The sequence below is a fragment of the Nerophis ophidion genome, linkage group LG11 (assembly GCF_033978795.1).
Source record: "Nerophis ophidion isolate RoL-2023_Sa linkage group LG11, RoL_Noph_v1.0, whole genome shotgun sequence".
In the NCBI taxonomy this organism is placed as follows: domain Eukaryota; kingdom Metazoa; phylum Chordata; class Actinopteri; order Syngnathiformes; family Syngnathidae; genus Nerophis; species Nerophis ophidion.
Window position 1 is genome coordinate 43,931,266 of NC_084621.1, and position 26,332 is coordinate 43,957,597.

The 26,332-nt window shown below is 41.4% G+C and overlaps 1 protein-coding gene across 4 annotated transcripts in view; it reads left to right on the forward strand.

The window, feature by feature from the left end:
• The window catches only part of LOC133562154 (receptor-type tyrosine-protein phosphatase U), a 565,556-nt gene extending 539,829 nt beyond the window's left edge, over positions 1–25,727 (forward strand). For all 4 annotated transcript variants that reach the window (XM_061916074.1, XM_061916075.1, XM_061916076.1 and 1 more), the window contains 4 exons: positions 4,372–4,497; positions 12,648–12,805; positions 24,586–24,721; positions 24,795–25,727. In XM_061916074.1, coding sequence (XP_061772058.1) covers positions 4,372–4,497; positions 12,648–12,805; positions 24,586–24,721; positions 24,795–24,857 — 483 coding nt within the window. In that variant the 3' untranslated portion in view covers positions 24,858–25,727. The remainder of the gene's footprint in view (positions 1–4,371; positions 4,498–12,647; positions 12,806–24,585; positions 24,722–24,794) is intronic.
• Positions 25,728–26,332: the final 605 nt, after the last annotated feature.

Consider the following 26,332-nt stretch of genomic DNA (forward strand, 5'->3'; position numbering starts at 1 on the left):
CTGCGACCCCAAAGGGAATAAGCGGTAGGAAATGGATGGATGGACTTTTCTCTTGTTATATTCTTATTTTACTGTTATATTTTTATTCTCATTGTTGCTTTTTATTTTTATTCTTCTTGTAATATTTTTCAATTTTGTTTCCATTTATACCCCCATTATTTACTTTTTAAATTCGATCTCAATTCTGTACACTGCTGCTGGGAATTTAATTTTCCTGAGGGAACTCTCCTGAAGGAATCAATAAAGTACTATCCATCTATCTATCTATCTATCTATCTATCTATCTATCTATCTATCTATCTATCTATCTATCTATCTATCTATCTATCTATCTATCCATCCATCCATCTATCTATCTATCTATCTATCTGCCCCCCCCCCCCCCCCCCCATTCAACATACATACGTAGCATTATATACTGTTGAGTTTGTTGCTTTAAAACGAGACTAGCAAAAACAAAAGTATGGTCTGGAGTGTCATGTGTAGATGTAACAATTCAACAAGGGATCCAGTCGTTGTCTTAAAGGGGAACATCATCACAATTTCAAAAGGGTTAAAAACAATAAAAATCAGTTCCCAGTGGCTTGTTGTATTTTTTTAATTTTTTTTCAAAATTTTACCGGTCCCGGAATATCCCTAAAAACATCTTTAAAGTGCCTTATTTTCGCTCTCTCGAAGCCACTGGTCATTTTCCTGTGACGTCACACAGTGCGGTCAATGTAAACAAACAATGGCGAATAGCACAGCAAGATATAGCGACATTAGCTCGGATTCAGACTCGGATTTCAGCGGCTTAAGCGATTCAACAGATTACGCATGTATTGAAACGGATGGTTGGAGTATGAAAGTATTGAAGAAGAAACTGAAGCTATTGAGCGAATAGCTATTGAAGCTATTCATAGCCATAGCATGGCCGAATAGCTGCGTTAGCATCGCTGGTAAAATGTGCAAACCAAACGATCAGGACTTTCGCATCTTGTGACACATGAGCAACTTAAATCCGTCCATTGGTAAGTGTTTTTTTCGCATTAAATGTGGGTGGAAGGAAACGTAATATAGTTTCAAATGTACATACAGCTATAGCCTAAATAGCATGTTAGCATTGATTAGCTGGCAGTCTCACCGCGACCAAATATGTCTGATTAGCACATAAGTCAACAACATCAACAAAACTCACCTTTGTGATTTCGCAGCGACGAGGCATGATGTCTAAGGTTCCAAAAAATAGTCGAAAAAACGGAAACTAACAGAGCTGAGACCCGGTGTTTGTAATGTGTTTGAGAAAATGAAAATGCCAGCTTTCTTACCTAGGCAACATCACAAACTGACGTCATCGCTTCAAGAGGGCTAAACAGAAAGGCATTTAATTTGCCAAAATTCATCCATTTAGAGTTCGGAAATCGGTTAAAAAATATATGGTCTTTTTTCTGCAACATCAAGGTATATATTGACGCTTACATAGGTCTGGTGATAATGTTCCCCTTTAAGGAGTTGTTTTATCCACCACATCACAGCTAATTTAAGTGCTAACTGGTAGCCTTGATTAAACACATACACAGAATGTTGTAACAGACAGATATGCCGCAAGCCGTATATAATCACAAAATAAAAAGCACAAAACAGCTCCATTTCAAAAAGAGAAGTAAAACTAAAGTAGTGAACAGAAGGAAAAAATTATGAATAGCGTCAGACAAGCAGAAATGCTCAATTCCATGTCTGTTTACAGTGGGAGTATACTTCTTCTGCACATGCAAGTCCAAAATATGGTGCCGTAGCACAAATAATAACACATTTTTCAGTTTATGTTAAGTTCCGCGCATGTCAAAGTAAAGAATTATACATGAAAATTTACGTCATAATCAGATTATTATTTTTAGGTTTCATTGACACAGTAACATTGTAGTCCAAAAGATGATCAGAGCAAAATATTGTCCATGTACACTTGGCTACTAATTCAATATGCATACTGATTTTACCCAAGAGCCTGACCTCGCTGACTTAGTACCTGCAACATGCTGCACTCGCTGGGGTTATCCAACCTGATCCGCTGCGGTGTTTAAACAATACCAACAAATCCTTCATTATCGCACATTCTCCTTATGTCTCTGGTCAAAGTCACAAGTAAGTACTGTATGCAAGCAAAGGTTAGTTTCATTTTTAGTTTCAGCCACTGTATGTCAACAACCGCTTTAGTCAACAACAGCTTATGACGTGAGACAGCCAGTCTGAGGGGCGTTGAGATATGTAGGTTTCCCTGTATTGTGCAGTTTGCTGCAGTGATCGGTTTTCTTGCTGCTCTAAGTCACCTCTGGAGTCGAGTTGTTTATAGTCATTACTATTCGCTGGAAGCTCAAAGTGTCTACATGAGTAACTTTCCTGTCTTTTAGCTTCACTTGGTCTGGATACTCTCCTCTGACCTCTGCTATTTTGACACAGAAAACCGTCACTCAAAATATATTTTCTTTTTTCTCAGCTCGTTTTCTGGTTATGCATGAAAATTACATATCTGCAGTTTCTCAAACACTCATCCTGCCAAGCACCAACAAGCATTTTATTTTCAGTCATGTCATGCACTGTTTTTGAATATTCTTACAATTCTTGGGTTGTCTGGTCCATGGTATTGTTATAATTAGCTGATTAGACAGTAACAATCAATCAATCAAAGTTTATTTATATCGCTGTTAATCACAAATGCCTCAAAGGCAGTTAACTCGTAAGCGTACCTAATAAAGTGGCATTAGAGTTGTGATATAGAAACGATACACGTTTTATGAATTTAAGAGATACAGTTTTTAAAGCTTTTGTTATGTTGTATTATGTTCATCACACATTCTAGCTGTTTTTGACAGCAAGAATGAGAGCGACAAATGAACGGACGCTTCCTCAACGCAATTTACCATTTGTGCTAGCGGCTAACATCCCTCCAAAGTGCAAAGCCACTTTCAGGTCAATAACCCTCGCCTCCATGGTGACAACTAAACTTCTTACGATTATCATCACTGGAGGACAAGGAACAACTAAACATGCTACACACTAGGAGGATATTCTAATCGCTAAGCTACAATTATTGAATGTATATAAAGTACAAAGTGTCTGGCATTATAGTATCAGTATATTTTCGATAGTACAGTGGTTTAACGGATATTTTTTATTATCAAAAAATATTTTGTCTGCTTTTTATTAAAAAACTTATGAAAAAAAGTCCCAAGGGACAGAAGGACTTTAAGGGCAAAACCAAACAGTAAGTCGCAACCAGTAGGAAATACTTTTAATATTTAATTGATATTGTTACACCACCATCCAGTGTTTTTGTCTGATTATGAATTACAATTTAATCATTCAATGATTTTGAAAATTTGAACTACCAGTACCAATATTGGTACGACCCATACTGCCCCTTTAACCACTTCGTATTGGATTAATACCCAAATGTGTAAAATCGCCCAAAACTAATGTAAAGTATCCCCAAAACAGAATAATTGGTGCCTATTAAATTTGAACAAAACAGAAAGTAAATAATAATATAGCAAGTAGATTGATAGTAATTTTGAAAAAATAATACAACTTGAAATGACACAATATGTCACTCCATACATTAAGCCTTTGTAACCCGTTTTAAAATGTTTACATTACAATTTACATCACAAATAACATTGTGATATACAGTATATCGTTACTACAGGATGCAGTGTCATGGCGCATATGCAATCCCTCACTGTATCTGCAGAAGGCGCCGCCGGCAGCTCCGCAAGGAGCGCCCTGGGACACACCCCTGCTCGCGGCCACGCGCCCGCACGGCTGCAGGCAATCATAAATCAGCGCACGTGGTACTGATGAGGGCAAACAACATAAAGACCAGCACACCCGAAGATCCAGTGCCGGAACGTAGTTCACGCTCCGTATATTCCCTCCGTATCCAGTGATCCTGTGCGCCTCGTTCCCTCAGACTTCCCGCTGGACGTTGGACTGCTTTTCTCTTTCCTCGATCCCCGCTCGGACACAAACCTTGACACCTCTCTCCAGCCCCCGACCTCTTGCTTGCCCATGGACTTCCTTCTTGCCTTGCCCCCCTGGGCCTGTTAATCCAACACGCATGTACAACACCCTCTGGTAACATTTACATTGTTAATTCCTCACATCGTCCTGCACCATACGCGCTCAGTAGCATACACACGCCGGTACATCATCAAGTTCAATAAACCTGTTGAACTGATTCCTGCCGTTGTGTCGTCTCCTTCCCCCGCCGTACGTAACAGGCAGCAATATATATTGCGATATAGATTTTAGCAATACTTCCCAGCCCTAAGTGTCACGTTAGTGTATCCATGTTCATTTACTCTCAATAACATTCACCTTGTCTTCCACCTGCAGCCGTGTGTTCAGTACTGGCCGGAGCCCGGTCTTCAGCAGTATGGGCCCATGGAGGTGGAGTTTCTCTCCATGTCAGCTGATGACGATATCATCACACGCCTCTTTCGAGTCAAAAACATCACGAGGGTGAGTATCATTAGGATTTTTGAAATTAACATTGGCTCTACTCCTGTCGCTCTGCACACCTGCAATGACGTATCGTGTAAAACTTAAAAGAAATGCAGGAGCCGTGGATAAAATGTGAGTCATCTCAAAGTCAAAGCATTGACTGGTTGTCTGGAGAGAAAAAAAGGTGTTTGAAAAAGATGATGAGAATTTCTATATATGCATTCAGTGCCAAGTACATAAAGGCTGAATGCGTCATGTGGTCCTGCATTGGTATTTTTTTTTTGGGGTGGCTTTTTAATGGATGAACAACAGCTCCTCTTATACAAATAGTTATAAAACATTGCCAACAGATAGTTTTTTAGTACACATTTTAAACTGCAAAGGTCATTCCTTGAATGTATTAATAAGTCACAGAGGTCTCACAAGTATTGGTTTAGTGTTGGACAAAATCTAGCCACATTCTTCCATCCAATTTTTACCGCTTGTCCCTTTTTGGGGTTGCGGGTGGTGTTGGAGCCTATCTCACCTGCATTCCGGTGGAAGGCGGCGTACACTCTGGACAAGTGTCCACCGCATTACAGGGCCAACACAGATAGACAAACAACATTCACACTCACATTCATTCACTAGGGTCAATTTAATGTTGCCAATCAACCTATCTTGAATTATTAAACTTTTAAGTGTGTCTGTTGCTTTAATGCTAATGAGCTCTGTTTGTGTGTTCTCATCTCAGACAGAGTGTGCCTCTAGGAAGCGCTATTTAAAAAGTTAAAGTACCAATGATTGTCAAACACACTAGGTGTGGTGAAATTTGTCCTCTGCATTTGACCCATCTCCTTGATCACCCTGGGAAGTGAGGAGAGCAGTGGGCAGCAGAAGTGCCGCGCCCCGGAACCATTTTTGGTAATGTAACCCCCAATTCCAAGCCTTGATGCTGAGTGCATTTTTATAGTCTTTGGGATCCAGGGAATAGGTCTCAGCTTCCAAAAAAAGGCCGTCCACAGCAAACATCAAACAATACTCCAGCACTCACTGGAGGGCAAGCCAAGTTTAAATAATGACTCTGATTAGTACTCAGGCAGCAGGTGAGCGGGTGAACACTAATCAGAAGCAGGTGGAAATAATAAGTAACCATGGTAACCAAAACAAACAAGGGTGCACAAAAAACAGAAACCATAGGAATCTTAAATTGAGAATAAAAAACAATAATCCAGACCACAGATCACGACAGAACCCCCCCCCCTCAAGGACAGATCCCAGATGTCCAAAACCAAAAAAAACAAGATCAAGAGTCATGGGAAGGCGGGAGGGGGACTTGGCGGTGGGTCGCCAGACAAAATGTCCCCGCAACCAGCGAGGGAGAGTCAGGTGGCGGCGACGTGTAGAATGCCGCTGCACCTGACGAGGCAGGCGACCCGGGAACGGCCAAATCCGTGGTCAACGAAGAGGTGGGTACGTCGTCCTCGAGGCAGGCGTGGAAGCTGCACATGTCGTCCTCGCTGCAGGCGGCGAAGTTTGGCATGGTGGGTCTTGGCTTGGCGGTGCTTGGTGGCGTGGAGCAGCTACTGGCGGCGCTTGGCGGCATGGAGCTGCTATTAGCGGCATGGAGCTGCTACTGGCGGCGCTGAAGCTTGGCGTGGTGCAGGCACTGGAGCTTGGCGTGGTGCTAGCACTGGAGGTGGACTTGGTGCTGGACTTGGACTTGAACTTGGTGCTGGACTTGGACTTGAACTTGGTGCTGGACTTGGACTTTGTGCTGGATTTGGAACTGGACTTGGAATTGGACTTGGTGCTAGCCTTGGAATTGGACTTGGTGATAGCACTGGCGATGGACTTGGTGCTGGACTTGGACTTGGTGCTGGACTTGGACTTTGTGCTGGATTTGTAACTGGACTTGGAATTGGACTTGGTGCTAGCACTGGAGGTGTACTTGATGCTGGACTTGGACTTGGTGCTGGACTTGGATCCAGGGAATAGCTCTCAGCTTCCAAAAAAAAGGCAGTCCACAGCAAACATCAAACAATACTCCAACACTCACTGGAGGGCAAGGCAGCTTTAAATAATGCCTCTGATTAGTACTCAGGCAGCAGAGGAGCGGGTGAACAATAATCAGAAGCAAGTGTAAATAATAAGTAACCATGGTAACCAAAACAAACAAGGGTGCACAAAAAACAGGAACCGAAGGAATCTTAGATTGAAAATAAAAAACATAATCCAGATCACAGATCATGACAAGGACTACTCAGGACCTTCGTATTGTGAGGAACATGCACCAACCCCTGTACCACCGTGCTGCCCATTTAAATGTATAAGTTATTAAAAAAAAGACGTCTAGAATAATATACAATTAATATAGCAGTGACACGTCAATAATAAGGTTGCTTGAGTCAAATTAAGAATGCCTCAGACTAACTACACCCCCTATCAAAAATACACAATGCTCCGTTCCACCTTAATAGCGGCAGACCTTACTTTGAACACTTAACTCAACACTGACATCATAACATTCTCTAAGCGCTCCTGAAGCATTTAAACACATCACCAGCAATTTGGAACAATGGCAGGTGATAGAAGACAGGTAAACATATAATAAATCTTTTTTCTGGCAGCATAGGATTAATGTACTTTGCCAATAACTGGGATGTCTTCAAAGACTCGATTAAAATGCCAGGAGATGCACTAATATTAATATAATCATAATAATAAAGCTGTATTATTATCCACTGCTGACGCGGCAGGTTGATTGGCAACACTAAATGGTCCCGAGTGTGGGAATGTGAATGTGAATGTTGTTTGTCTATCTGTGTTGGCCCTGCGATGCGGTGGTGACTTGTCCACGGTGTACCCCACCTTCCGCCCGAATGCAACTGGGATAGGCTCCAGCAACGTAAGGGACAAGTGGTAGAACATTGATAGATGGATGGATATTACTATGTGTATCAGCTAATGATATCGACTTAACACTCTGAAGTAAATGAAAACTTGACATAATTATAATCACATTTAAGTGACTAATGACAGGCTTTATGATTATTTAGATTCATATTATGTCCACTTTATATTGAATTTGATTAGTTGATTTTCAATCCCATTTTTAAAAACTCAAAAAAACAAATTGAGTTTTTTGCATATTTTTTTTGGTTCATGTTTACATACCAAGTGTGTGTGTGTGTGTGTGTGTGTGTGTGTGTGTGTGTTTGTGTTTCTGTGATAATGACATTAGCTTTAGGTGGAATAGGGGCCCTATAAAAGTCTTGTGTATGGGTACCCAGAATGTGATGCTATGCTCCTGTATACATAGAATTATTATAACAGCAACAAGTCATTTTTGAATAATGGTGAACCTTTCATGTTTACAAGCATAAACAAAAGCATTCTTATCAATTATGCAGTTTTCACATTCCATATGTCTCAGTTTGAAAAAAGCATGGATCATTTTGGAAATTATGGTCTAAATATACAAAAGTATGCACATTTAGACAATATCAGGTAAGGGTATGAATCATTTTAGGATTAACTGTATGCCATTAGGAGAAAAATCTGCATATATTATTTCCATTCTTCATTATGTTCATTGTGTTAATACGCAGGTATTGTCAGGCTTGCCCCAGACAGTTTGTCTATGTTTTAGTTTTTTCCTCTGCATGTGTCTGTTTCCTGTGTTTAGTATTTCCTGTCTTTTAGTTCCTGTCAAGTGCTCTTAATTTGTCAGCTTCCTGTCTTGTTCCCTGAGTGCTGTGTTCCTCCTCAGTGTGTTTAGTATTTCCTGTCCTTAGTTCCTGTCTAGTGCTCTTATTTTGTCAGCTTCCTGTCTTGTTCCCTGAGTGCTGTGTTCCCCTTCAGCTGCGGCCAATTGGCATCTGGTCACAGCTGTTGCCAATCGGCCGGCTCCTATTACTACCTCCTTTGTCTTGTGTCAGTTGCTGGATCATTGTATTGTCATTTGTATTGTCGTTGCCTCATGTCACTCTTGTGTCTTTGCTACCTGTCGTGTCTGGCATCATTTCAGCTATTACCTGTCGTGCTACATCTTGTCCTGGTCGTCGTGGCGGTAAGCTGTTTTTGTTAGCCATTAGCTATTTCCAGTTTTTCTGTTTGTTATCCTCTAGCTTCCATGCTAAAGTTCCTTTTTGTTTCTTGTTAGCTTCTATGCTAAAGGCCTTTTGTTCTTTATCCGCCCACGTGCGCGCTTTTGGTTTGAACCCTTTGTTTGGTTTTGTCTTAGTATTTATATTAAAATCATGTTTGCTCACTCCATGCCTGCCTCCATCTCTGCATCTTGGGGTTCGTCATCAAATAACTCTGACAGGTATGTTTTTTCCCCCCTGCCAACCAATTAAACAAGAAAATCTGCATGGTCGGCGTACATCAGCCGCCTTTTTTTTTTGCAAGCGCCATGCCCCCGAATGGCATCCTCGCTTCCCCTGTCAGCGGCCTCGCTGTGACCTCCTGTCTCACACGGCTGTCACACCCGGGGAGGACTCAAAGCACACAAATGCACACCACACATTCTGACAGCACCTGTCTGCAGTCATGTACAAAGTTAGGGAGGAAAAGTCAACACAAAAGCATTGTAAGCATATGCATTGTGGCTTTAAGAGTCATATTTTTATTTTTATTTTTTTTAAAGCACAGCGTGTGAGCTATTCCTGCTTGCATCGTTGATGTCTTTGCCAGTCCAATTTGCATGACTTACAGTTCTCCACTGCTCCCTAAGTGTTAGGTGAGCGTCTCGAGGACAAGGTTATGAATACACAGAGACCTCTCAAACACACACACACACACACACACACACACACACACACACACACACACATGCGCGCACACACGCGCGCACACACCTTACAACTGCAGACCCATCTATCTCAGGGTCACTCTGCTGAGTGAGCACAGCTGAGAATGCCAGCAGGCAGTCAAGGGAACGCTCAAATACGCATACCAAACGACACTTGCAAAAAAAAACACAGCTGCAGTTGGAAACACAATAAAAAGAAATCCCTTCTCTAGGTGGTAGAATCATCCATCCATCCATTTTTTACCGCTTGTCCCTTTCGGGGTCGTGCTACACTCAAATCACAGGCCAGGAGATTTGAACACTCACCATGTGTAATGGACAGATACTGAGGGTGGATTTACGTCAGGGATAAATTGTTTAGGTGCCACATTTCCAAAAAGCTAAGGACCCGACTTCCCACCTACTTATTATTCTTACTTTGTTTATTCCGTCAGTGTTAATTTCGTTGATTAAAACTGTGTGTCTTATTTTCCTCAGGGCAAAATAGGTTCTTGACGATAACTAAGACGGAAATTGTTAGTCAATGAATTCAAAACAAAATATACGTTGACTAAGACAATAACACAAGTAGCAGATATTTTCAGGGACAAATTAAAACAAGACTGAAATGTTGACGGAAACAAAATTAATCATATATAATTTTGTCTTGTAGATGGGTGGCACAAGTTCGGAATATAACCAATCACAGCTCTCTATGCGTATTTGCTTGATTGATTGAGACTTTTATTAGTAGATTGCACAGTACAGTACATATTCCGTACAATTGACCACTAAATGGTAACACCCGAATAAGTTTTTCCAACTCATTTAAGTCGGGGTCCACGTTAATCAATTCATGGTATTAATGGTAATTCTGCTTCCGGTTCTCCAGCGTTCCTAAGCAAATTATAATAAAGGTTTGCATTGTAACTCCGTTTAACAACACACACTAATACCTGCTTTGCCAGAGACGTAGCATAGAAAATAGATACAGTTTTTATCGGCATTGAACATTGTATAAATCATACATCATTCCAGACCATAAGATCATGCTACTTTTGTCAACAAGTACATTTTATTTATATAGCACTTCTCACAGAGAGATTTCACAAATTTTTCACATGGTTAAAATACTGATAGATGATGCAACATCCAACACATTACTTAATATAAGAATAAATAGGATAATCAAATAACATATATATATTAAAAAGACCATTTTTGTTATCTTTTATACTTCACATCTTAGTTGACTGAATTTACTGTAATTTTAACTGACGAAAATGTGTAATTTTGTTGGCTAAAACTAGACTAAAACCTAGTCAATTTAGGTGAATAAAATAAGACTAAATCTACAATAAATTTCTGTCAAAGGACTATGACTAAAGCCAATACAAAAACTGCTGTCCAATTGAAGACTGTATTCCATACAAATAACATCCTCTAAAGGAGTCATTTGATTTTGGTCTATTTATTCTGTCAGAGTTACAGGAACTTTTAAAGACCTTATGACAGCACTCTTGTGTTTTTAAGAATCTGCTGCAGAAATGTTAGTTCCTCTTAAGTTTTTCCTAATTGAAAGCAGAATCCACCAGTTGACTAGCCCATCGACCTAAAATGGAACCTTGAGGAACACCGCTAATATAACTAAAGTTGAACAAATGACTACTGACTGCATGTGAAGTAAACAAGCTACAGTAACACCTTAGTTCAGTTCTTCTCAAATAGTGGGGTGTACACTGTACAATGTGCAATGCGTACAATGTCGTTTGCATACATGCCAACGCTCCCGGATTTTCCAGGAGACTCCCGAAATTCAGCGCCACTCCCGAAATCCTCCCGGGACAAATTTTCTCCCGAAAATCTCCCGAAATTCAGGCGGAATTTTAAGGCCACGCCCCCTCCAGCTCCATGCGGACCTGAGTGAGGACAGCCTAATTTCACTTCTACTTTCCCACAATATACACAGCGTGTCTGCCCAATGGTGTTATAACTCTATAACATCATTGGGCAGATTATAAATAATCGGGTTTATTGTTAGGCAGTTTCATTAACGTCCCCCCAGCGCGGTAACAACACACAACAACAGCAGTCACGTTTTCCTCTACCGTAAAGCAGTTCGTCTGCCGTAAACAGCAATGTTGTGACACTCTTAAACAGCACAATACTGCCATCTAATGTACATGCACCACAACACCTCCAGGCAACACCTCCAGGCAACCCTTTACTAATACCCTCCTCCATTCACATCCCATCTCCCCGGATTGTAAATAACCTTATGAAAATAATCGAATGTATTTCTAATATATACTGTATACTTGTTCTTATGCTATCTGAACTCACTATGTTCTCTGCTCGCTGTACATATCCTATTAAATAAGACGTACACTGTGTCAATGTCCATTTCTCTGTTGTTGCAATTGTTGATGATTGAAGTACTGATATCAACCAAAACTCCTCATCCCACCCCCCGGATTGTAAATAATGTAAATAATTCAATGTATATACTATGATGATTAACTTGTGTGATGACTGTATTATGCTGATAGTATATATTTGTACCATGAATTGATTAACGTGGACCCCGACTTAAACAAGTTGAAAAACGTATTTGTGGTGTTACCATTTAGTGGTCAATTATACGGAATATGTACTGTACTGTGCAATCTGCTAATAAAAGTCTCAATCAATCAATCAATCATGCTTATGTGACGATAACATCTAGGGCTTTTAGAGAGTGCGGTGCACAACTGTGCACACAACTGCTGTAAATATAGTCCTGCCCTCTTAACCACACCCCCGCCCCACCCCGACCAGTTAAATAAAGTCAAATTTAAATAAGGCAACAAGAGAAGTATCCTACACTTCTCTTTTGTAAAGTAAATCTGAACAGCCGATATGGTCATCTACATCAACTATATGATTTGCTGAGAAGCTGGACAGGACAAAAAATAAAATTAAATAAAATAAATTAAATTTTAAAGGGGCCTCCTGGACAGACCCATTTAAATCGGGTACCAAATATACCTGAACTCAGTATTCATTCCTACGTACTACTGTACCTCCATCCTACCCTCCACGGTCCTCATGCTTGTACTTGGGGGCGCCTTGGTGAAATTGGATGAGTGGCCGGGCCAGCAACCTGAGGGTTCCTGGTTCGATCTCCACCTTCTACCAATCTCGTCGCGTCCGTTGTGTCCTTGAGCAAGACACTTCTTCACCCTTGCTCCTGATGGGTCGTGGTTAGTGCCTTGCATGGCAGCTCCCTCCATCAGTGTGTGAATGTGTGTGTGAATGAGTGAATGTGGAAATAGTATTGAAGCGCTCTGAGTACATTGAAGGTTGAAAAGCGGTATCCAAATATAACCCGTTTACCATTTACTTTGTATCTCAGCTGCAAGAGGGCCAGCTGGTGGTGTGTCAGTTCCAGTTCCTGCGCTGGTCGCCGTACCGTGACGTTCCCGACTCCAAGAAGGCCTTCCTCAACCTGCTGGCTCAAGTGCACAAGTGGCAAAGAGAGTGCGGAGAAGGACGCACAGTGGTCCACTGCCTGTGAGTAACCCTGCAGCCGCACGTCGACACGATGCCTTCTTGATATTTTAAAACCGCACAATGCACACGCTGGTCGATGAATATGAATTGGCCGTGCCGCCTATTGCCAACCCATTCCACGTCCATCCACTACCGCCCCCACCTAAAAGCGCATCACTCAGCGGTGTCACGCAGTATTACCCGCGACAACCAGGGAATAGATTATGGAGATCAAATCAATTATGACTTAATAAAAAATGTGACGCCTCTCACCACAGCAAATCCATGGCTGCCACGGTGCTGACAACAATTTATTACCCCCCCATTGCTTTTATTGGCTGTGCCGGCTTTGACTGCTGGCATTTCTGCCTTTGCCTCAGGAAAGCGAGCGAGCGGATTGTACTTCAGTGCTTCTTATGGCGGTACTTTCCTAACAGCTTGTATGCACTATTCAGTACTTATAAAGGAGGCGCCGCCACAATAACAGGGTCATCTGACTATTCATAAGGGTGCTCCGTTATCTCCGCATTACACCCTTGTCCTGCAAGTAGATGTGTTTTGCAAGCTAAATGGTTATTCATTGTAGCCCTTAATGTTTTTGAGTGTTTCCATACTTCTAATATTCTGCTTACCTCATCTGACTGAAGGAGAATGTCGAAATGTTAAAACACTTCTCATTGTGATTCACTGCAATTGTACACAACAAGCTACAACAGTAGGCTTTTTTCCAACGAAGGAACTTTCACTGCAACTTTCTTTCCCCTTTTACCCGGGTTAATAAAGTATCCCCTGCGTTTCCACCAAAAACTTTATGGGTAAATAAAGTGTCACAAGGACTGTTTGTCAGGTTCAAACACTGATGACATCTACTCATCTGATAAGAAGCAAGGAAACATGCAGAGACAGAGTTCAATTTGGCTCATGAGGAGACGAGTGTTTTGGGCTGTACTCTAGTTACAGATCCAAACTACATTCTAAAAAATCAAGCCCGCGTGCCTCCTCTATTTATTAGGAAAACCCCTATTACATCACTGTCGCTGAGGGAAGGGGGTAGACTCAACAAATCCAGTTAGACACAATATATGATTATACAAAAATGCAAACATGTTGACACTTGGTGCTATCGCCCAGTCTCTGCTTTGTCTGGTCCCGGTACCCAATGTTTAGCCTTGGCAGTCAGCAGGCCGAGTCTGGACAAAATACTGATAAAAAGAGGCTAGCAGTCCCTCTGCAAAAATACAGAAATATCACTTCAGCACAAATTGACAATACTTTATAGTAACGGCCCTTAAGCATAAAGTTATGATGATAATATAAACATAATTATTCTAACACTGTTTTTGTTCCTGGTAGCGAGGTGGGACTTTTTCAAGTTCCTCAGGACCTTAGGAGGGAAGTTGTTGAACGCTGATTTGTTGAACACGGATGAGGCGCTAAAATTTTGAATTGGAATTTCATCTGCCATTACAATATGCGAGGACAAAAAATTTATTTATTTTTTCTTGTGTCTTTCTAACAACAAACTTGACAATGAAGCGAAAGAAGAACAAAAGGAACTTTCGACTTGTATCAACTATTGTGGGACATTTGTGTGCTGACCAACGCTAATAATGCATTTAACTACTTTGCAGGGTTTTTACTCAGCCGTGGTCTTTAAATGAGTTAATTAATGTTGTTTATGAATTTTTACAAACTTAATTTCAATATCCGGATCTGAGAAGTGGACGGACTCTGTTAGACGTATATACAGAGAAATATAAATTATTCAGCCGGACTTCAATGCGGTGAGGCGAGCTGCTCACTGGGACTTTGACCTCGTAGTTTTTAGAGAAATGTGAAATGATCGATAAGTGGAACAAAGGTAAATCACATTAAATATTTGCCATTTTTGACGTTATTAGCTTCAACTCTAGCGAACTGAATGCTAATGCTGTCAAAATGTAGAATTGCATACTCTATTAGTGATGTTCAAAGCTAGAAATAATGTTCTTCCGATAGACTTACAAAAGTCATTTGTGTTCACGTCCGAAGATGAGAATCACAGAAGACCGTATGACTTTAAACATCCAAGAGTGCGAACAAATTTGAAACAAATGTGCCTTTCTGTTGCTGGTGTGAAAGCATGGAATTCTCTCAACAAAGACTTAAAAAGTCGTAAGAACATCTTTGAATTTAAGAAGCGTTACAAAAAGAGACAACTGGAATTATAACAAACTGATTTTTGTTTATTATTTTGGACGTGTCATTGTGAAAATGCTTAAACGGAAATTAAAAAGTATGATGGAGTTGGGATGTTGGTGGAAGGAACATGTCAAAGTTGGTTTGTGACGAACCCCAAGATGCAGAGAAGGAGGCAGGCATGGAGTGAGAAAACATGATTTAATTTAAAGCACTAAGACAAAAAACAAAGTGTACAAACTAAAAGCGCGCACGTGGGCAGATAAACAAAAAGGCCTAGCGGGGAAACTAGCAGGTATCGAGCAAGAAAAAGAAGTCGTAATTTATAAGCTACAAACCGTTATCAAATAAAGCTTACCGCAATGCTGCATTGACACAATATGATACGACACGACAGGTAGCAACAATAAGAGCGACAATTATCCAGCACTGACTGGAGGAACAAAGCAGGTAAAATAGGACCGGGCTGATTGACACCAGGTGTGGCCAGATGCCAATCTGCCGCAGTTGAGGGGAAAACAGCACACAGGGAAAAAAACAGGAAACACAAAAAAAGTGCGCTGTCAGGAACTATCCATCCATCCATTTTCTACCGCTTATTCCCTTTTGGGGTCGCGGGGGGCGCTGGCGCCTATCTCAGCTACAATCGGGCGGAAGGCGGGGTACACCCTGGACAAGTCGCCACCTCATCGCAGGGCCAACACAGATAGACAGACAACATTCACACTCACATTCACACACTAGGGCCAATTTAGTATTGCCAATCAACCTATCCCCAGGTGCATGTCTTTGGAAGTGGGAGGAAGCCGGAGTACCCGGAGGGAACCCACGCATTCACGGGGAGAACATGCAAACTCCACACAGAAAGATCCCGAGCCTGGATTTGAACCCAGGACTGCAGGAGCTTCGTATTGTGAGGCAGACGCACTAACCCCTCTGCCACCGTGAAGCCCAGGAACTAAAAACAGGAAATACTAAACACACAGAGGAAAAACTAAAACACAAACAAACAGTCAGTGGCAAGCCTGACAGTAGCCCCCCTTCCCATAACGGATAACAGACGTTTTACGAACCCCCCCTCCAGTAAAAAAACTGTCCAAAGTCAAAGAAGGGTGGAGGGAGGACAAGGCGGTGGGCCGCCAGGCCAAGTGCGGGGAGGAGTCAAGTGGCGATGGCGAATAGAACGCCACTGCAATTTGCGAGTCTGTCACCCATGAAACGACCACCTATGTGGCCGACAAGAGTATGGTGGCACCCCTTGCTGCTGGCCCACCGGACAGAATGGTGGTGGCGCCCTGCTGCTGGCCCACCGGACAGAATGGTGGTGGCGCCCCCTGCTGCTGGCCCACCGGACAGAATGATGGTGGCACCCCCTGCTGCTGGCCCACCGGACAGAATGGTGGTGGCGCCCTGCTGCTGGCCCACCGGACAGAATGGTGGTGGCGCCCCCTGCTGCTGGCCCACCGGACAGAATGATGGTGGCGGCCCCTGCTGCTGGCCCACTGGAGAGGATGGTGGCGCCCCCTGCTGCTGGTCCACCGGAGTCCGTGGTGGCGCCCCCCTAGTTGCTGGTCCACCGGGGTGCGTGGTGGCGTCTGCTGGCCCACAGGAGTGCCTGGTGGAGTCTGCTGGCCCACCATAATGCGTGGTGGCGTCTGCTGGCCCACCAGAGTGCTGGTGGCGTCTGCTGGCCCACCAGAGTGCGTGGTGGCTTCTGCTGGCCCACCGGAGTGCATGGTGGCGCCGTAGGTTGCAGATCCACCGGAGATGATGGCGCCGTAGATTGCAGACCCACCGGAGGTGATGGTGGTCTGCCAGCCCCCTGGAGGTGATGGTGCCGTCTGTTGCAGTCCCACTGGAGACGATGGTGGCGTCTGCCGGCACACCGGAGATGATGGCGCCGTCTGTAGCAGACCCACCGGAGGTGATGGCGCCACAGGTTGCAGACCCACCGGAGGTGATGGTGGCGTCTGGCAGCCCACCGGAGATGATGGCGCCGTCTGTTGCAGACCAACTGGGACGCGAAGTAGCTGTGCCTCCCCATCTACACAACTACTGATAGCCACCCCCCTCAAGGGACGGATCCAAGACGTCCCCCGAGAAGCCAACATAGGACAGGGATGGGTGGGAGGGATCTCAAAATGAGGCAAAGCTTTTCCTCGATTTGGCCATTAGTTCTAAAACTTTGTCAAGTCTCTCTGCCATAGACATCTCTGTGGGGTTCAAATTTGGCTGGAATATCCTGTCAAAGTTGGTTTGTTACGAACCCCAAGATGCAGAGAAGGGGGCAGGCATGGAGTGAGAAAACATTTAATTTAAAACATTAAGACAAAAAACAAACACAGGGTACAAATTAAAAGCGCGCACGTGGGCAGATAAACAAAAAGGCATAGCGTGGAAAGTAGCAGGTATCGAGCAAGAAAAAGAAGTCGTAATTTATAATATGGAAACAAACTTGGAAGCAGGGAACAAAAGACAAGCTACAAACCACTATCAAATATAGCTTACCGCAACGCTGCATTGACACGATATGATACGACACGACAGGTAGCAACGACAAGAGCGTCAATAATCCAGCACTGACTGGAGGAACAAAGCAGGTAAAAAAGGAGCGGGCTGATTGACACCAGGTGTGGCCAGGTGCCAATCAGCCGCACCTGAGGGGAAAACAGCGCACAGGGAAAAAACAGGAAACAGACAAAATAAGAGCGCTGACAGGAACTAAAAACAGGAAATACTAAACACACACAGAGGTAAAACTAAAACACAAACAAACTGTCAGTGGCAAGCCTGACAGAACAGTTATAAAGTCATCTAAAATAATTTGTGTTAAAAAGCGGGCGGATAAATATAAGAATGTTATCCTTCCATCTGCTCCTTTCTGATCATGGAAATTTAAAGGAACCAAAAAAACAGTGAAAGTGTCAACTGCACATGGCTTGTATACATGTATTTTCATGAAAGAACGAAAAAGAAATGATGATGACAAATACTAACAGGCTAATGCTAAATTTGTTTGTGTTGTCGGCGTGAGATATATATATATATATATATATATATATATATATATATATAAATAATATATATAAATAATATATACTGTATGTGTATATATATATATATATATATATATATATATATATATATATACACATGTATATACATGCATATACATATATATATGCATATATATGTGCATATATATATACATATATAATAAATATATATCAGTGACGTGCGTTGAGGTTCATGGCTGGTGAGGCACTGACTTAGTCACAGTCAGATTTACAAACATATGAACCCTAAAGAGTATCTTATTCACCATTTGATTGGCAGCAGTTAACGAGTTATGTGTAAAAGCTCATACCAGCATTCTTTACACATACAAACGGTGGCACACAAAAAAGCACATTTAATTAAAAAAACTTTATTATGGTCTTACCTTTACTTATAAATGAAGTCAATGCGCCGCTCCTTCTGAACAAAAACATTGATAACTTGTTTAAAAGTCTTCCTTATCTTTCTTCAGTTTTAAAATTCTCTCTGTCTTGATGGACATCAACGTCTGAAGCAAACCTTTTAGCTCCGGCGTTGGTCTTCCTTTAAAAAAATAAACACACGCTGCTCACTCTTGCTGCTTATTGTCACTTCTCCTGCAGTAGAGTTGTCGCAGGAGAACAGGTGCCTCACACAGTGCGTCTTCGCAGCCGTTTTATGATTGCCCAGCACAGGAAATACGTTACACACATACAGTTATTGACTAAATACACTGTACATTATATACCTCAGCTAACTATGGAAATGTATAATATAATTCATATAGCAATACGGTCTCACTGCACAGCAGCCAGCAGTTAGCCGAGTCATTGCGCAATCCATAATGAGGCTCAGCGCAAGTCTCTTCTCAGTATTTGAACAACAAATGTGAAAATTCAGCGATTTTGAATGAAAATAATCTAAAACTGGTGGAGTTAAATGGAAAATAACGTTATAAAGTATAACCACTGGATACATATAACAATTTAATATTTTTTCTTTTTACATTTTTCTTTCCATGATGGCAGGTGTGGGCCACACCTCACCTGCCTCCCCTGACAGCACATCATTGAGATAAATATATATATATATAGAGAGAGAGAGAGAGAGGGAGAGAGAGAGGAGAGAGAGAGAAAGAGTTTGGACACATTTAAAGTGTTTCTCATCACACCAACTGATCTCTAAAACAGGCAATTCTGGAAATAAACTTGTCAGAAGTACAGTTTGCCATCAAAGCGCTTTGAAATGGCCATGCTTGTGTGGACAGGATGTTAACAGATTGTGACGTAGGGGGCCACGCCTCTTCAAAATGGTTGTGCCTGCATAAATGGCAGCCCCTAATGCATACTTGCCAACCTTGAGACGTCCGAATTTCAGGAGATGGGCGGGGGGGTACTTTTGCATTTTTAAAGCAGTCATTTTTGTACGCAGTGTATTCAGGTTTAGACAACACAACTTTCAAAAATCCAGTGTCCCTCAGCAACACCCAGCTCCTGAAAGTCATGGTTTGGCCCAAATTAGGCCTAATTAGTCAAAGCAGGTGCGCTCAGCTACATAAAGCCTTCAGCCCCACCCTGACTTTTAGCCAGACATGCGTAGCCATGGTGAGTGACAGGTTACAGTTTGTTTGTTGAGTATGCTTTCCACTGACTAAAAAAATGTGCATGGTTTGAGAGGAAGCCAAAAGGTCAAACAGTGACAGTCTGGGGTCAAACTGTCACATCGGCGCATAATTGTAACAGTGTTAAAGTTGTTTATGCGGCCACCCTCAATGTGACCTGTATGGCTGTTGATCAAGTATGCATTATATTCCCTTGTGTGTGTGTAAAAGCCACATATATTATGTGAGAGGGCAGACACACCTTTCGTATGGAGAAAAAGCGGCCGTGACGACAAGTGTTAGAGGACGCTGAAGGCAGAGCCTTTAAGGCACGCCGCCAATATTGTTGTCCGGGTGGAAATTAGGAGAAATTCGGGAGAATGGTTGTCCCGGGAGATTTCTGGGAGTGACACTGAAATTCGTGAGTCTCCCGGGAAAATCAGGAGGGTTGGCAAGTATGCCCCAATGGCTTCAAGCAGCATGCAAAATGAATGAATGAGGTGTTTGTACAGTGAGGTGTGGTTCGCACACAAGACATATTTGACGCAATGTAAATGTTCGTAAACTCAAAAGTTTGCAAATAGAGGCCTTTGTAAATTGTGGTTAAAATGTACGTCATAAAATATATTTATTGTGATGTGTTTTGTACTGCATGTGTTTTTTCATGTATGAGCCTTATTTTGTGGCGACAAACTTTGCATGAGCTTCACAAATACTCCCGTCCAAAGGCAAAACCTAATAACTCGCTTCTAGCTGATTTTGAGAAAACAAAGGAACACCAATCTATCTTTATGCTGCCTTACAAAGATCTACAAAGTCATCAAACCTATAGATGTTTTCTTGAGCTTTCATTTTCTTGCCGATCGAGCCATGGATTGAATCTGCTCTCATGAACGTGTGCCCTTTCTCCAGATATTTTATCACAATCTCGTGTGGGCCCCATTCTGCGTTTGCACATTGGGCAAGAGCTGTGTACAGCGTCCAGTTTTTATTTTTACCTCCACAGTTATCGGCCCAAAAGAGTATGCAAGGGGAAGAATCAAGAACAATACATTTAATGAAGGTACTTGCAACGTCCTGGGCCAATCTTCCAAATATCCCCTCGTGCCATAATATCACATAATCAGGTTGACCGTCGGCACCCATTCGTGCAAATGTCTCATTAAAGACAATAAGGCGACTGACAAAGAAGCTCCGATTGGTCCCTTGAGATACTAGGTTTTTCTGTTGTATCTACGTGGTTATGTGGTAGTTGCTAGGTCCTGCCATGCGCGTAACAGCTTACTTCCGAAACAAATTACAATATTGCATACTCTAATGTAAAGCATATCACCTAGGAACGCCAAAATAATTATCAGCTCAGTTTTGACCAAAATTGAGTTACTGGGTTTTGCCTTTGGACGGGAGAATAATCGAAAGGGTGTCCTAAAATACAGTACACAACCTTTTTCCGCATAAAATGTTTCTATGAATACCCACGTTTGCAGTGAAAGTTATGTACGTTCATTTCACAGCTGTTGACACAACATGTACGTGCACAGCAACCTTAATAATTTAGGGACTTGTTAGTTCAATCAATCCGGACTATCATGAGTCTGAGTGAAATGAGTTGTCCGCAACATTTACCACATATGTACCACATGCACCTGCTTTAGATTTGGGTGTTTGCAAATATTAGCATTTTGGATAATTAGTATTAGCTGTCATTAAATGTATAAGCTATCATAACAACAACATGAATGCTTTTGTCGTGTGCATGCTTTCTTTGCGCGTACGTACGTATTGACGAGATGGGGTGAGTGACTGCCGTAAACTCCAATCATTTCATTTGGGCTGTTAAAAATGTTTACTACACACATTTAGTAATTTTTAAAAATATAGACCCTTTTACAACAAATACGTTCTGTTAAACAACTAATGGTAAAACAAGCTAGCCGATGGTGTTCTTTGTTAAATTTTTTGCTGTAAAAAATGTAATTGTGAGCAGGTTGCCAACAGCCCCTTTAAGACCACAGTACAAAGACATGATCAACGAAGCTCCGACTCTACAATTCACCATAGCAACCCGGGACAGAAAAAGTCATCTTTTTTTACCCAGCTGGAAGGGATAGTGTTAATGCTTGGTTTTAGTGGGAATGAACACTTTTTTTTAAATAGAAAAGTTATACAACAAAAAAATATTGAACTAAAGTAAGAGACACTTTGAACAATGAAGAAGTTTATCGATTTAACATTTTATCCCATTTTTTTATTGGCACACAGGTAAAAAATAAATAAAAATAAAGCAGAGGAATGATCCCATTTCATTCAATAAAATAAAAAAATGGAGACAGTTAAAAATAATTAGTTTCACTAAAATTGAATGTCATTGAATAACTGTTTTTTTTTGCTGACTAGGCACATTCTGTTGTACCAATTAGCTATTTGCTCAGGTTATGTTGCCTAATGTAGGTTATACAGCTAATGTTTAAGATAGTGAAATCCTAAAAAATATATAGTTTGACATATTTTTTTTGAATTTATGTAAAATGTTATTATGACTAAAACACATTGATAATGTTGGTGAAGAAAAAAACATATTGCTTTTTCTTCTTTTTTGCTAAGATTGTTTTTCCTTACACTTTGCTTAATTCAAGTAATATCGCCTAAGAAACAGCGTCTTCCACATTTGTGTGAGTTTTTTTTTCAATAATGAAAATGCTAAATTATATATATCTCTGTTTATTAAATGTTTTTAGTTGTAAGAAAAATCTATCCAACCATCCATTTTATACCGCTTATTCCCTTTGGGGTCGCGGAGGGCGCTGGTGCCTACCTCAGCTACAATCGGGCGAAAGGCAGCGTACACCCTGGACAAGTCGCCACCTCATCGCAGGGTAAGAAAACTCTATTTAATATTAAATATATAAAATCAAGGATTTTTAGATTTTTTTTATTGACCAACAATAGATTTTTAACATTCTTATTTAATTCACCTGGAAAATATGCAAAATATTGCCAACTTTGTAAATCATGATACAGTAACACCCCAACCTCAGAACCTTAACGGCTTCCTTGATGAAAACACTTGCATCTCAAATCAACGTCTGCCATAGACATTCTTTAAAATCAATTTAATTAGTGCTTGGTCCCCCTAAAACAGCATCATTTTAACATGCCTTTTTAAAAAACATCACCTTTTTAGGTTATACGCATTGTATAAAAAGTAACAAGTGCAGTAGTTTTATGAAGTAATGTAAGAATAATGTACAACATTTAGTAGACTTTTATGATATCTCATTTTAGCTGTTTCTTCATACTTTTATAGATAAATGTCTGCCGGTTAGATAGTTTACCATTCTTGGTTGGCGTTAGACTCATTCTGCTTCAGTATGGTGCAGACTAGCAAGGCTCCACTGGAATTGTTTTTTTTTGTTTTTTTTTTTTGCTTTTTCTCTTGGTCATGTATTGGACGATCTATCTTTTAATTCAATGATGATCGTCCACCTCTTCTCCACTAATTATTCGACTCTTTCGGGGTTCACTCAGATATTTGCTGCACCAACTAATGGCGAGGATGCTTGTAAGCTAAAGGGTTCTTTGTAGGGACGTCCGATAATATCGGACTGCCAATATTATCGGCCGATAAATGCTTTAAAAAGTAATATCGAAAATGATCTGTATCGGTTTCTAAATGATTGGTATCGGTTTCAAAAAGTAAATTTTAGGACTTTTTAAAACACCGCTGTGTACACGGGCGTAGGGAGAAGCACACAGCACCAATAAACCTTAATGGCACTGCCTTTGCTTTCCGGCCCAGTCACATAATAATATAATATATTACGGCTTTTCACACACACACAAGTGAATGCAAGGCATACTTGGTCAACAGCCATACAGGTCACACTGAGGGTGGCTGTATAAACAACTTTAACACTGTTACAAATATGCGCCACACTGTGAACCCACATCAAACAAGTATGACGAACACATTTCGGGAGAACATCCGCACCGTAATACAACACAAACACAACAGAACAAATACCCAGAACCCCTTGCAGCACTTTCTCTTCCGGGATGCAACAATATACACCCCCCGCTACCACCAAACCCCGCCCCACTCCTCCCACCTCAACGCCGCCCACCTCAAGACACCCCCCACCATCCCACCCCCATCTCCCGAATTCGGAGGTCTGGAGGTTGTCAAGTATGCTCTAGTATACTCTGGACTGAAGCTGTGTGCCTTCATTGTTTTTGTAGCTGTTGTTTTGAGGCATGTTTAAAAAAATAAAAAATAATGCACCTTGTGACTCCAATAATAAATATGGCATTGTTAATTCCATAATAACGTGTTCATTCCATCACTGTATCGGTATCAGTTGATATCGGTACAGTAATTAAGAGTTGGACAATATCGTACCATGAATCGATTAAACAAGTTGAAAAACTTATTCGGGTGTTACCATTAAAGTACCAATGATTGTCACACACATACTAGATGTGGCGAAATTATTGTCTGCATTTGACCCATCACCCTTGATCACCCCCTGGGAGGTGAGGGGAGCAGTGGGCAGCAGCGGTGCCACGCCCGGAAATCATTTACGGTGATTTAACCCCCAATTCCAACCCTTAATGCTGAGTGCCAAGCAGGGAGGTAATGGGTCCCATTTTTATAGTCTTTGGTATGACTCGGCCAGGATCTGAACTCACATTTAGTGGTCAATTTTACGGAATATGTGCTGTACTGTGCAATCTACTAATAAAAGTTTCAATCAATCAAAGCAATCGGAATATCGGATATCGGCCAAAAAGGCATTATCGGACATCTGTAGTTACTTGTTACTTATATCCTAACAACACTAGTTGAGGGACAAACACTCTTCGGTTGAGGTTGCACTATATTTTATTTTGTGCAAACGATCTGAAGAGGAAGTTAAGAAAAGGGACTGACTGAGTCTCCTCCCTTGGAAAAGTTCTTCAATGTGCTTCTTTGGTATCTCCTTCCCAGTAATGGCGGCGGGCGCAGCGGATCCTTCTGTGCGTCCAACATTCTCCTGGAGATGATCCAGTACCAGAACATGGTGGATATCTTCTACGCCGTCAAAACATTACGCAACTGTAAACCCAACATGGTGGAATCCCTGGTGAGAGTGTTCAAACAGCAAAGCCAAGCATGCTGTGTCTGATGTAATGTTTTCTGCTGATGCTTGTCTGCAGGACCAGTATCGATTCTGCTATGACCTCACTTTGGAGTACTTGGACTGCTTTGAGGGGAGATAGCAACTGGAGGCAGCACGAGAGTTAAATCCTCCCCCAGGTTTCTGTGCTTGGACCTTCTACAGAACTACAGTGGAATAAGAATGAAAACAACCCGGTTGAAAGTTTGAACCTTTAATGTACAGCTGTGATTTCTCGTGTGGTGATGTTTTTTTTTTTTGTGCTTTTATTGGTCATTTTTGCCTATGTACTAAAGCTATTGTGTGCCAAGAGTTTCTGTAGCCAAAAAAAAAAAAAAAGTAGAAAACATTTTAAGCTATGAGATTTGACCCATTTTATTCTAAAGAAGGGTCATGATGGCTGTGATTTATTGTTTTATTCAAAGAAAAAGACTTTGCTTTATCTGGTCTTGGCATGACTTCTCTAGCAAACCATAAACTGCCTTATTCCTGGACAATTAGACCCTGATCCTAAGGACTGGACAGACCAGGCCTGTTCTGCAGACCCACATCCTCGATTTTGCCAAATGTGTTTCGGACATGGACTACAGTTGATTTTCTTTTTTCCTCTGAGATTCCCGTCTCATCAGTACTGTCTCAGTGCCAATCCCGGTGCCAGACTTTGGTCCTTCTGCTTCATCCTGATATACAGTCTGCCTACATCCACCATGTAGTCCCTCCAAAGTGATTGTACCTTCTACCCAGTAGGAACGGAAAAGCAGAAAATGTGTTGCGGGAGACTACTTGTGGTATGGTATGAAAAAAAAAAAAAGATGCTTTGTTCTTTTCTAACATTTGGACTCCTGTTTGTTTATACTGTAGAAAAAGCGCCTGTTTGGATCATTGGCAAATGTGGCATGAAGATTCATTGTTGTCTCTCGTGGTATAAAAGTGAGTTTAATTAAGAGATGTCATTAAATAGTCAGAAATGGTGTATTTGTCACATGAATGAATACACAGTGTGAGCTATTGTCTGGGATGCTTGACTGCTTACATACAGTAGGAAGGGGATTCTTATGGCCTCCGTCGTGGTTTACCAGACACATGGAACGTGACAAATTGGGGTGGGGGGGTACTGTCCGCTTTAGCTGTTGGATGGCAGTACAGTGTTGAAACTCTTAAAATGTGTTTTGTTGTAATTCCAACTTTGACCACAGTGTCAGTTGCTATGGAGAGTGATCCTTTCCACCATTTTCAGCAGACTGCACACGCCTTCCTCTCACATGAGATTCACCCAGGAATTGGGTTGTGTGAATCCCTTCCCTACTGTATGTTCTATTCAACTACTTTGTATTCCATTTTTATTTATGTTAAAAACAGAAACAGAGAAAATGAGGCTGACTATATCTTTAACATCAGGGGTTCCTAACTTTTTTGACTTTTCTCAAATATTACCGCTAAATTAGTCATATTTACTCTTAATTTTAATTGCAATCAAATATACTGCATAGGAAGGGTCTCATTAAAAAAAGACGAATAAACGTACATGCAATTATGGAAAATTCAGCTTCCCCATTTTAGTCATAATTTTCCGCTTAA